Source organism: Muntiacus reevesi, chromosome 11, assembly GCF_963930625.1.
Source record: "Muntiacus reevesi chromosome 11, mMunRee1.1, whole genome shotgun sequence".
NCBI lineage: Eukaryota > Metazoa > Chordata > Mammalia > Artiodactyla > Cervidae > Muntiacus > Muntiacus reevesi.
The window spans coordinates 27,080,015-27,093,226 of record NC_089259.1 but is presented as its reverse complement, the minus strand read 5'-3'; the positions used below and the strand labels follow the sequence as shown (position 1 = coordinate 27,093,226).

The window sequence follows — 13,212 nt, the reverse complement described above, 5'->3', positions numbered from 1 at the left end:
TAAGGAGTTTGGCAGTCACTTCATTTGTTCAGTTCCAAATTAGCCCTCAGTCAGTTCATTAGAGAAGCAGGAAATGAAGGGAGGGAGGTAAAAACTCACACTTCTGTCCTCCTGACAGTGCTTATTCTGCTCCCTAACTTTTGATGAGTTCAGATGACTCTCCTTTGCCCCTTCTACCTCTTCTTCCATCTGCTCTTTGATCTTTCTCTCTTCCACCACCCCTTGACATCTTTTTTCTTCCTCTCATTAATCTCAAGTGGCAAAAGGTCAAGAGAAAGAACCAGGAAGGCGGAGTGGGGGGGGGGGGGGCGGGCAAAATTTAATAGTGGTCCTTCTCCACCCACTACAGTCCTACTCCCATTGGTAATCATACTATTTCTTTCCATTGTTTTGATCTTTTCACAAGATCCTCTAAGTGTCTACCTCTAGCATGGGAGCCCTGGGTCATGTTTGTTTCTATCTTCAAGATGATAGGATTCATAGATTGAAAGGTACCTTAGGAAAGTCCACAAGATGAAATTGTAGGTTCCCAAATGGTGAATCAGGTTGACTTGGTTGAACATTTAACATATGATGTCAGTTACTCTGATCCACAGTGTGTCCACCGCACCACACTTATTGTAGGAGTAACTTCAGTGTGTATTTATCACTGCAGTCTTGTCTGCAAAATTGGTTTGCAGCCCATTGGGGATGAATCCTAGATTTTTGATTAATTTTATCACGTGGAGAATGTTTTTAGTGCCTATTTAATGTGAATATTTTAAATTTTTACAGTGATGAACAGCAGCGAGATTATTTAATGGAAAGACGGGACCTTGCCATTGATTTTATTTTTTCTTTAGTATTAATAGAAGTTTTGAAACAGGTAGGTCATCAATTTAATGTTACCTTTAGATAAGATTTATTTACCTAATAACAACTTATATTTTTAAGGTCTAAGTTTATTAAATTGTTCATGAATTTCAAATACCATGTCATATGAACTATATTGCTTGATGGCTAAAGGCTGTGTATAGTCCAGTGGAAGTACTCTTATTGATTTGATCTTTAATATTCCCTTCCAAGCTAAGAACCATCTTTTCTCTTTTCCAGATTCCACTTCATCCAGTAATAGACAGTTTAATACATGATGTTATTAACTTGGCTTTCAAGCACTTTAAGTACAAAGAAGGGTAAAGTAATTTTCTTTCCTTCAAATTTTGAAGAAGTCGGGTGCTTAAAACGAAATCGAGTTTGCTCTTTTTAGATGACCAGAGGGATTCCTTACTTGTCTAATTGTATCTTGTCTAGGTACCTTGGTCCTAACACTGGCAATATGCACATTGTGGCAGACCTGTATGCAGAAGTCATTGGTGTATTGGCACAAGCTAAGTAAGTGAACCTGAGAATCCTTCACCATAAGAACATGAGTATGCCATCCGTTCCTACTCCCAGAAAGGGGGAGGGTGTGAACTTACAAGAAACTTGCGGTTTATTTTTGCTGTGTATGTCCTGTCGCTGAACCTCACTAGAGGCAAGTACCACGTCTTCTTCCAATTTGCTTTCTCTGTTACCTTTTTCACTTGGCAACTGGGCCTGATACTACCATGAGTCCATGAGTTTCAGACTACTGCATCCAAGAAGGAAATGGCCTAACCAAAGTACTTTTCTTCCTGCTCAATTTTTCAAAGAAGTTTATCAGTTTTAAAAGTCTTGTTTTCTATATTCCATGAGTGGGTGATTATGGTATAACATCCGTGAGTGGGAAAATTCCATTCTAGAATGTCCCTTTACTATAGACCTTACTTAATTCAGCTGAGCTAAAAATGTCCCAGACTGTGTCATGGAAACAAGTTGGAAAATTCTCATTGCTAATTTTATCTGGCCCCATAACACTATTTAGCAGGCTAGAACAAAATGGTATTAGACTATTAGCAATAAAATACTTCTTCCAAAAGTGATGTCACACCCTGTTCACCCATCTTCATCTTATTCAACCCGGAGGCAAATCGGGCAAGATCTGAATGCCTAGGTTAGGCCAAGTGAGCCAGAAACTTAATGTGAATCCAAGCCAAGAGACCAGCTTGGAACAACAGTGATGCCCTGATCTTTGTGAAATGCAATCCTCAGAAAGATTTTTATCTTCAAGAGATGGAATTTCCTAACTTAGCAGCATGGAAACACTCAATTTATCAAAAAAACAAAAGTTTTTTAAAAGCACTTACTCAGCAACTTTAGCTAGCTAAACGGTAGAAATAACTCAGGAAACAGACCCCAAAAACTCCTTGACATGACTTATTTAATCTAACCCTGTTTGTCTGTTCATCTTGACTACCTATTCTTTTCTAACACACAAAATATCAGCATTAGATGAAAGAGAGGTGGATACACTGATGCAATGAGAAATTTCAGTCTCAAAATCTGACAGCAATAGAGAGGAAAGAAACTGACCCAAGAATACATAAGAACTAAACAATAGAGTTACCTGGAGCTTTTTGCATGAGAATATATATTGTACTTTTATTTTATAGCCCATTGTACTAATTCTAGCTCATGAGTCATTAAAAAATGTATAATGCATTTTGGAGAGATTTCTATTACAATTAAATAATGAAAGTACTGGCTTTTTGAAGGGATAAGTTACAATTATCTGGCAAATTAACTCATATGTCTCTACCTCATACCTAGAAAAGATGAGAAAAATGAGTTGTTAATATGTATTTTGGCCGCTTTGTCAAATCCTGAAAATCTCATCCTATTCCTTTGTAATTATCCCAGCATAACTCTTATACAATCATTTGGAGTTTAATATGCCAAAAATGACTTCTTGTGTTTTTCTTAGTTTTTGTGAAATTCACCTAACAATATCACTTACTATAGAAGGACTTTCCTTAGCTACATCGATTTTCAATTGAGAATGAATTGAGAGATGTCAGATGTCATAATTAAAACAACATTTTAAGGTTGGAGGAATTTCCACATTAGGTCAGATTTATGATCCACTAAGGCACTGTTTCTTGCCAATAGTGACTTTTTCAATTTTCATGATGTCAGTATTTGTCTCAGTTCTGTAATAGTAGGCTATAACAAATGCCTCAATTTGGATAATTGTCCAGTACTTTCTAGTCACAAGAAAATGCTTTCACCAATAGGTTCTTGCAGTAATTGCAGTAATATATAGTAATCACAGTGATAAATTCTCAACTGGTCAGTATAGAGTTAACCTTTATTGATTGATAGTACAGTCTTAAATGGGTGTCATACTACAGATTATCATGTTACATTCTTCTCATTAGTATACCAGAACCATTTCTTTATTGTTGCCTTAGAATATTACTGCTTCCTTTGTTCTCGGTGGGGGGAAAAAAAGGATGTATGCTTATCTGATACAGGATGGTTATCTTTCTTAAAAAAATAAATGAGTAATGTAACAATTCTAATTTTAGATTTTATATCTAGATCCCAGTGGTAATGTATACAAAATATTTTCTTCATTCTGACTTTAGTTATTAATGCTTAGTTTGGTCTTTAAGTTTTAGCAGAAACACTACTTTTACTCTTACTAGTGATAATGTACTTAATTCTTATCATTAATGGAAGAAATTTTATTGCTATTAAGTGATATTCACCCAGGGTCTTAGCACTTTCAAAGTTAAAGTTAAAATTAGATTTTTTTAAGGTAAGTTTTGGGGGTTGAAGTCTGGTATATTAATTTAAATAGTGATGTTTGTTTTTAAGATTCATAATTTCAAAATTCTTCTCTTTATGTGATATAATTTTAATGTATATATTTTATATTCTCACTTTAATAATATAAATATTGTACATTCTATACATTTCAAAGCAGGAGACTGAATAGTTTTTTAGTTACTCTATTTACTAAAGAATATTGAACACTAAAGGCATGATTATTGAAAAGAAATTTATTTTTCCCTAAAATTATTTTAAGGGAAAATAATTTTTAAGTATGAGTAGGTTTTTAGATTATTTTTATTTTAAAATAACATGTTTATGTCATTTAGAACTTTTTAAAACATAGCCATATTTATTTTTAAGTGAAAAACAGACATTTAGCCACTAACTTGTGAAAATGTTGAAATAGTAACATATACAAATAACCTGCCTTTCCCTCCCTCTCCTTGTTTTAGTCCTGGATTAGACAAGGAAAGCATGCTTTCTAAGTATCATGTGATTTTTAAAACTATATAGCTCTAACCTATAAAGTTACCATTTCCTTTTAAAGTCTCTCATTTCAAAATTAAAACCACAGTTTTTTTTTTTTTTTTTTTTAGTGTTTGGAAGTAGCTTGAATTAAAAAGAATAGAATAGAATTCTTAAAAAGTCTAGTTTGAAACTGTGAAATTTTATAATCTTGATTGGAAATGTCATTTCTGTCTCTTTGCCATGATGTTTCTTCTTTCTGTCCTTCATCTGTCCCTGGTTAAAGACCTCTGCTCACCCTTCACCCCAACATAAATCCCCTCTAATGTATTCTTTGATTATCCAGCTGATAAGAGCCCCTCCATTCTCCAGTGCCTGCCCCCAGCCTCTTTAGGTGTATTATTCACATAAAGGGCAGTGTGAAATACGATGTGTGTGAAGAATGATCTGGGTTGGGGCATTTCACCTTCCTGAAGGACCAGAGAGATCCAGGAAGAATCTCAGGAACTTGCTAACGTACCTCAAATAATAGTAATGGTTATTACTATTTTTGAAATTATTATTATTCACATGGCTCATGGTCAGTGCTACATTGTTTTATCTTCCCAATTAAACTGCACATTGTTCTGCATAGGGTGGGGACTACATTTCACAGCTCATGACTGTCAAAGGCAGCAGCAGAATAGTGGACATTTCTGGATTTCACATCAGAAGATCTGTATTTGAGTCTCATCTTTGTCACACTGATCTGATCTGTTTCTTCATAAAATGGAAATGCATTCACTACTTATTTGCTCCTCCATTGCCTTCTTAAAATCTTTTTTACTCTACACAGCAGACATAAAGAAAAATCCACAAATTGTTTTGAAAATACCATTTTAAAAAACTGTTACCAAATGTAACATCCTGCACTCAAGCCAGGAACAAGAAAATGGCCGGTTCTCATGAAGCCCCTTCCACCCAACTTGCCAAACATACACCCCTTGCGCTGCCTGTTGGTGAAACTATGTCCGTATATTTATTTTATACGTCCTAAAATTTCTACTCTGAGGTGTTGAGAGTTGTTGTTGCAAACTTCTGGGATTCTGTTAATTGGCCTTCAACTTTTATAAACATAATCACCCTGTCTGATCGTGTCTTGTTCCTAAGTGGTCCTATGTGGAAACTCAGGGTGATAGACTCAGGAAACAGAATGCAGTGAATCTTAGAACACTTCCCTTGTTTTTCCTTTTTTTAAACTAATAGTCAAACCAGCCATCTCAGATATGGCTTGGATAACTTGTTTGTTTATGTTCCTTTACCCTTCGGCAGTTTGACAATCTGCTACTTTTCCACCCTCTTAGAATCTATTCTTTCTTTAAACTTTTTATGATAATGTTGTTGTTGTGATTAATGTTATTAATATTATCTTACTTTCAAGCTATATAAATACCCTAAGTTCCTTGGGGATCGTCTCTTTTTAGTTGTAAAATCCCATACATGTATTAGAGAGCTTAGTCATCTTTTAGAAATGATTTGAAATTTTCCATTACTAGATTTTTCCTTCAACCTAAAAATATTTTTCTCAATGATCATTAACCTAAAACTGTAAAAGAAACAACAACAGAAAACTTTGTAAGTGGATGTAGAAATATGACTTGGCATTATTTGCTGTCGTTGTTAGAAATACCTGGCCTCCTATAATATATTATTGCTCATCTGTTCACAATTGGATACTTCAGGCCCTTGGGGTCTGTAAGTACCCAGGAAATTGCTAAGCCAGAGGAAATGGAGCTTTTCATCATGCTCAATTTAAGAGCTAGAGCATTTTGAAGGGCTCTAAATAACCTTGCATCTTCTCCCTAGGTTGAAGGAGACGTTGAGCGTCTGGTAGAATAAGAGAAGAAACAAGATTGGACTCTTACCAAATCCCCAATATCAAGACTTTTACAAAATGCCCATCATTGTCCTTCAGCTGATGGGAACGTGTCCCCACCAGTTGCGCTGTCACTCCTAGATGTCGGAGGCCTGCATTTCCCTCACATTCCTACCCATCATTTGACAAATTCCTCCTGTCCTCTTCTTAGATTCCCTGCTGTAAAGAAGAAATTTATGGCAGAGCTCAAAGAATTACGGCACAAAGAGCAGAGCCCATATATCGTTCAAAGCATCATCAGCTTGATAATGGGGATGAAGTTCTTTCGAATTAAGATGTATCCAGTGGAGGACTTTGAGGCCTCTCTTCAGTTTATGCAGGTACTGTCTTGGACGGGAACTTGTGCGTCTTCCCTCCTCAGAGTGACTGACCTGAAATGTGAGAACCCATTCACTGAAGTCCTACTTTTTTTTCTCAATAATTCATGTGCTTATTTGCTTAGTAGTATCCAACTCCCTGTGACTCTTTGGACTGCAGCCCACCAGGCTCAATGGAGTGGGTTGCCATTTCCTCCTCCAGGGGATATTTCCCAACCAGGGATTGAACCCATGTCGCTTGTGTTTCCTGCATTCCCGGCGAGTGGGTTTCATAACCTAGTAATAGAATTTCAGGCATATAATTTCATTTTTAAACTCATATCATCTTTGGAGTAGGTGTACAGTGGAATTTTATTTGTAGATTTTTTTTCTTTTTTTCACTCATTGGTTGCATATTATTCTGTTAATAAAATGTGGCTTTATTTTTTACTTTTTAAGATCAATAGTATTGAGTTGGCAATGTTAACATTTCTAGGCATCAGAACTTTTAAGTAATGAAATCTTTTTTATACTTATCATACTAAAGAATTATTGCTAATAAGGATTTTCCAGAGTATACAGCTGTATTAGATTTTATAAAACTTTAGTGTCTGAAGGAATTTTTTTTCTAATGGTGCTGTGAATTAGATTTAGTGGGAATCTTAATAAAAAGTTTCAATACGAGGGTTATGAATGAAGGTTGTTCCACTTCATACCTGCTAGGATGGCTATAAGCAGAAAGACAGATGACAGCAAGTTGCCTGTTGGTGAGGTTGTAGAGAAGTGATAACCCTCATACACTGCTGGTGGGAATGTAAAATAGACAAGCAGCTTTTGGAAACAGTTTGGCAATTCTCCAAATATTTAAATCTAGAATCCCAAAATCCAGTAATTCCAATTCTAGGTATATATCCAAGAGAAATGAAAATGTATGCCCACACAAAATCTTGAATGTAACTGTTCATAGAAGCATTATTCCTAATAGCCAATATCCAGGAGAGGCAAACCCATAGAGATGGGAAGTAGGTTAGTTGTGTTGGGCTGGAGGAGGCAGCTGTGCTTAGGGAGGGCCGGACTTCTGGCTCACGGGTGCTAAGTTTCTTTCTGTGATAATGAAAAGGTTCTACATTTGACTGTGATGAAAGATGTACAGTTGTGAATATACTAAAAGCTATCAAGTTGTACACTTTATAAGAGTGAATTGCATGGTATGTCAACTGTACTCAATAAAGCTGTTTAAAAAAAGAAGAATATAGGCCCCATATCAAACTTGTGGAATTCAAGCTTCAGGGCTTATCAGTTCTGTGACCTTGTACAAGTCACAATCTAACTCCTCCCAGCTTCACTTACCTTGTCTGCAGAGTGGTAACAGTGACACTCACTTTGTTTTGTTTTGTTTTGTTTTGTTTACTTTAAAGTTAATTTGTGCTTTATTTTATTTTTTTTTTAAATTTTTTTATTTTTATTTTTTTTCAGTGGGTTTTGTCATACATTGATATGAATCAGCCATAGAGTTACACGTATTCCCCATCCCGATCCCCCCTCCCACCTCCCTCTCCACCCGATTCCTCTGGGTCTTCCCAGTGCACCAGGCCCGAGCACTTGACTCATGCATCCCACCTGGGCTGGTGATCTGTTTCACCATAGATAATATACATGCTGTTCTTTCGAAGCATCCCACCCTCACCTTCTCCCACAGAGTTCAAAAGTCTGTTCTGTACATCTGTGTCTCTATTTCTGTTTTGCATATAGGGTTATCGTTACCATCTTTCTAAATTCCATATATATGTGTTAGTATACTGTAATGTTCTTTATCTTTCTGGCTTACTTCCCTCTGTATAATGGGCTCCAGTTTCATCCATCTCATTAGAACTGATTCAAATGAATTCTTTTTAACAGCTGAGTAATAATCCATGGTGTATATGTACCACAGCTTCCTTATCCATTCGTCTGCTGATGGGCATCTAGGTTGCTTCCATGTCCTGGCTATTATAAACAGTGCTGCGATGAACATTGGGGTGCACGTGTCTCTTTCAGATCTGGTTTCCTCAGTGTGTATGCCCAGAAGTGGGATTGCTGGGGCATATGGCAGTTCTATTTCCAGTTTTTTAAGAAATCTCCACACTGTTTTCCATAGTAGCTGTACTAGGTTGCATTCCCACCAACAGTGTAAGAGGGTTCCCTTTTCTCCACACCCTCTCCAGCATTTATTGCTTGTAGACTTTTGGATAGCAGCCATCCTGACTGGCGTGTAATGGTCCCTCATTGTGGTTTTGATTTGCATTTCTCTGATAATGAGTGATGTGGAGCATCTTTTCATGTGTTTGTTAGTCATCTGTATGTCTTCTTTGGAGAAATGTCTGTTTAGTTCTTTGGCCTATTTTTTGGTTGGGTCATTTATTTTTCTGGAATTGAGCTTCAGGAGTTGCTTGTATATTTTTGAGATTAATCCTTTGTCTGTTTCCTCATTTGCTATTATTTTCTCCCAATCTGAGGGCTGTCTTTTCACCTTACTTATAGTTTCCTTTGTTGTGCAAAAGCTTTTAATTTTCATTAGGTCCCATTTGTTTATTTTTGCTTTTATTTCCAATATTCTGGGAGGTGGGTCATAGAAGATCTTGCTGTGATTTATGTCGGACAGCGTTTTGCCTATGTTCTCCTCTAGGAGTTTTATAGTTTCTGGTCTTACATTTAGATCTTTAATCCATTTTGAGTTTATTTTTGTGTATGGTGTTAGAAAGTGTTCTAGTTTCATTCTTTTACAAGTGGTTGACCAGTTTCCCCAGCACCACTTGTTAAAGAGGTTGTCTTTTTTCCATTGTATATCCTTGCCTCCTTTGTCAAAGATAAGGTGTCCATAGGTTCGTGGATTTATCTCTGGGCTTTCTATTCTGTTCCATTGATCTATATTTCTGTCTTTGTGCCAGTACCATACTGTCTTGATGACTGTGGCTTTGTAGTAGAGTCTGAAGTCCTGCAGGTTGATTCCTCCAGTTCCATTCTTCTTTCTCAAGATTACTTTGGCTATTCGAGGTTTTTTGTATTTCCATACAAATTGTGAAATTATTTGTTCTAGTTCTGTGAAAAATACCGTTGGTAGCTTGGTAGGGATTGCATTGAATCTATAGATTGCTTTGGGTAGAATAGCCATTTTGACAATATTGATTCTTCCAATCCATGAACACGGTATGTTTCTCCATCTGTTTGTGTCCTCTTTGATTTCTTTCATCAGTGTTTTATAGTTTTCTATGTATAGGTCTTTTGTTTCTTCAGGTAGATATACTCCTAAGTATTTTATTCTTTTTGTTGCAATGGTGAATGGTATTGTTTCCTTAATTTCTCTTTCTGCTTTTTCATTGTTAGTATATAGGAATGCAAGGGATTTCTGTGTGTTAATTTTATATCCTGCAACTTTACTATATTCATTGATTAGCTCTAGTAATTTTCTGGAAGAGTCTTTAGGGTTTTCTATGTAGAGGATCATGTCATCTGCAAACAGAGTTTCACTTCTTTTCCTATCTGGATTCCTTTTACTTCTTTTTCCTGCTCTGATTGCTGTGACCAAAACTTCCAAGACTATGTTGAATAGTAGTGGTGAGAGTGGGCACCCTTGTCTTGTTCCTGATTTCAGAGGAAATGCTTTCATTTTTTCACCATTGAGGGTGATGCTTGCTGTGGCTTTGTAATATATAGCTTTTATTATGTTGAGGTATGTTCCTTCTATTCCTGCTTTCTGGAGAGTTTTAATCATAAATGAGTGTTGAATTTTGTCAAAGGCTTTCTCTGCATCTATTGAGATAATCATATGGTTTTTATCTTCCAATTTGTTAATGTGGTGTATTACGTTGATTGATTTGCGGATATTAAAGAATCCTTGCATTCCTGGGATAAAGCCCACTTGGTCATGGTGTATGATTTTTTTAATATGTTGTTGGATTCTGTTTGCTAGAATTTTGTTAAGGATTTTTGCATCTATGTTCATCAGTGATATTGGCCTGTAGTTTTCTTTTTTTGTGGCATCTTTGTCTGGTTTTGGAATTAGGGTGATGGTGGCCTCATAGAATGAGTTTGGAAGTTTACCTTCTTCTGCAATTTTCTGGAAGAGTTTGAGTAAGATAGGTTTTAGCTCTTCTCTAAATTTTTGGTAGAATTCAGCTGTGAAGCCATCTGGTCCTGGGCTTTTGTTTGCTGGAAGATTTTTGATTACAGTTTCGATTTCCTTGCTTGTGATGGTTCTGTTAAGATCTTCTATTTCTTCCTGGTTCAGTTTTGGAAAGTTATACTTTTCTAAGAATTTGTCCATTTCCTCCAAGTTGTCCGTTTTATTGGCATAGAGCTGCTGGTAGTAGTCTCTTATGATCCTTTGTATTTCAGTGTTGTCTGTTGTGATCTCTCCATTTTCATTTCTAATTTTGTTAATTTGGTTCGTCTCTCTTTGTTTCTTAATGAGTCTTGCTAATGGTTTGTCAATTTTGTTTATTTTTTCAAAAAACCAGCTTTTAGCTTTGTTTATTTTTGCTATGGTCTCTTTAGTTTCTTTTGCATTTATTTCTGCCCTAATTTTTAAGATTTCTTTCCTTCTTCTGACCCTGGGGTTCTTCATTTCTTCCTTCTCTAATTGCTTTAGGTGTAGAGTTAGGTTATTTATTTGGCTTTTTTCTTGTTTCTTGATGTAAGCCTGTAATGCTATGAACCTTCCCCTTAGCACTGCTTTTACAGTGTCCCATAGGTTTTGGGTTGTTGTGTTTTCCTTTTCATTCATTTCTATGCATATTTTGATTTCTTTTTTTATTTCTTCTATGATTTGTTGGTTATTCAGAAGTGTGTTATTTAGCCTCCATATGTTTGAATTTTTAACATTTCTTTTTTCCTGTAATTGAGATCTAATCTTGCTGCACTGTGGTCAGAAAAGATGACTGGAATGATTTCAATTTTTTTGAATTTTCCAAGACCAGATTTATGGCCCAGGATGTGATCTATTCTGGAGAAGGTTCCATGTGCACTTGAGAAAAAGGTGAAGTTGATTGTTTTGGGGTGAAATGTCCTATAGATATCAATTAGGTCTAGGTGGTCCATTGTATCATTTAAGGTTTGTGTTTCCTTGTTAATTTTCTGTTTAGTTGATCTATCCATAGTTGTGAGTGGGGTATTAAAGTCTCCCACTATTATTGTGTTACTATTAATTTCCTCTTTCATACTCGTTAGCGTTTGCCGTACATATTGCGGTGCTCCTATGTTGGGTGCATATATATTTATAATTGTTATATCTTCTTCTTGGATTGATCCTTTGATCATTATGTAGTGTCCTTCTTTGTCTCTTTTCACATCCTTTATTTGAAAGTCTATTTTATCTGATATGAGTATTGCGACTCCTGCTTTCTTTTGTTCTCCGTTTGCGTGAAATATTTTTTTCCAGCCCTTCACTTTTAGTCTGTATGTGTCTCTTGTTTTGAGGTGGGTCTCTTGTAGACAGCATATATAGGGGTCTTGTTTTTGTATCCATTCAGCCAATCTTTGTCTTTTGGTTGGGGCATTCAACCCATTTACATTTAAGGTAATTATTGATAGGTGTGGTCCCATTGCCATTTACTTTGTTGTTTTGGGTTCATGTTTATACAAACTTTCTGCATTTCCTGTCTAGAGAAGATCCTTTAGCAATTGTTGAAGAGCTGGTTTGGTGGTGCTGAATTCTCTCAGCTTTAGCTTGTCTGTAAAGCTTTTGAATTCTCCTTCATATCTGAATGAGATCCTTGCTGGGTATAGTGATCTAGGTTGTAGGTTATTCTCTTTCATTCCTTTAAGTATGTCCTGCCATTCCCTTCTGGCCTGGAGGGTTTCTATTGATAGATCAGCTGTTATCCTTATAGGAATCCCTTTGTGTGTTATTTGTTGTTTCTCCCTTGCTGCTTTTAGTATTTGTTCTTTGTGTTTGATCTTTGTTAATTTGATTAATATGTGTCTTGGGGTGTTTCGCCTTGGGTTTATCCTGTTTGGGACTCTCTGGGTTTCTTGGACTTGGGTGGCTATTTCCTTCCCCATTTTAGGGAAGTTTTCAGCTATTATCTCCTCGAGTATTTTCTCATGGCCTTTCTTTTTGTCTTCTTCTTCTGGGACTCCTATGATTCGAATGTTGGGGCGTTTCACATTGTCCCAGAGGTCCCTGAGGTTGTCCTCATTGCTTTTGATCCTTTTTTTTCCCTCTCTGCTTCATTTATTTCCACCATTTTATCTTCTACCTCACTTATCCTATCTTCTGTCTCCGTTATTCTACTCTTGGTTCCCTCCAGAGTGTTTTTGATCTCATTCATTGCATTATTCATTTTTAATTGACTCTTTTTTATTTCTTCTAGGTCTTTATTAAACATTTCTTGCATCTTCTCAATCTTTGTCTCCAGGCTATTTATCTGTAACTCCATTTTGTTTTCAAGATTTTGGATCATTTTTATTATCATTATTCTAAATTCTTTTTCAGGTAGATTCCCTATCTCCTCCTCTTTTGTTTGACTTGGTGGGCCTTTTTCATGTTCCTTTACCTGTTGGGTATTTCTCTGCCTTTCCATCTTGTTTAGATTGCTGTGTCTGGAGTGGGCTTTCTGCATTCTGGAGGTCTGTAGTTCCTTTTTATTGTGGAGGTTTTACCCAGTGGATGGGGTTAGACGATTGGCTTGTCAAGGTTTCCTGGTTAGCAAAGCTTGCGTCGGTGTTCTGGTGCGTGGAACTTGATTTCTTCTCTTTGGAGAGCAATGGAGTGCCCAGTAATGAGTTTTGAGATGGGTCTATGTGTTAGGTGTGACCTTGGGCAGCCTGCATGTTGACGTTCAGGGCTATGTTCCTGCGTTGCTGGAGAATTTGCATGGTATG

The 13,212-nt window shown here is 36.4% G+C and overlaps 1 protein-coding gene across 3 annotated transcripts in view; it reads left to right on the top strand.

Annotated features, from left to right (window-relative positions):
• FRY (FRY microtubule binding protein) overlaps positions 1–13,212 on the top strand; it is a 329,088-nt gene that overhangs the window by 167,248 nt on the left and 148,628 nt on the right. For all 3 annotated transcript variants that reach the window (XM_065901750.1, XM_065901751.1, XM_065901752.1), the window contains exons 5-8: positions 775–865; positions 1,093–1,172; positions 1,291–1,371; positions 6,207–6,375. In XM_065901750.1, coding sequence (XP_065757822.1) covers positions 775–865; positions 1,093–1,172; positions 1,291–1,371; positions 6,207–6,375 — 421 coding nt within the window. The remainder of the gene's footprint in view (positions 1–774; positions 866–1,092; positions 1,173–1,290; positions 1,372–6,206; positions 6,376–13,212) is intronic.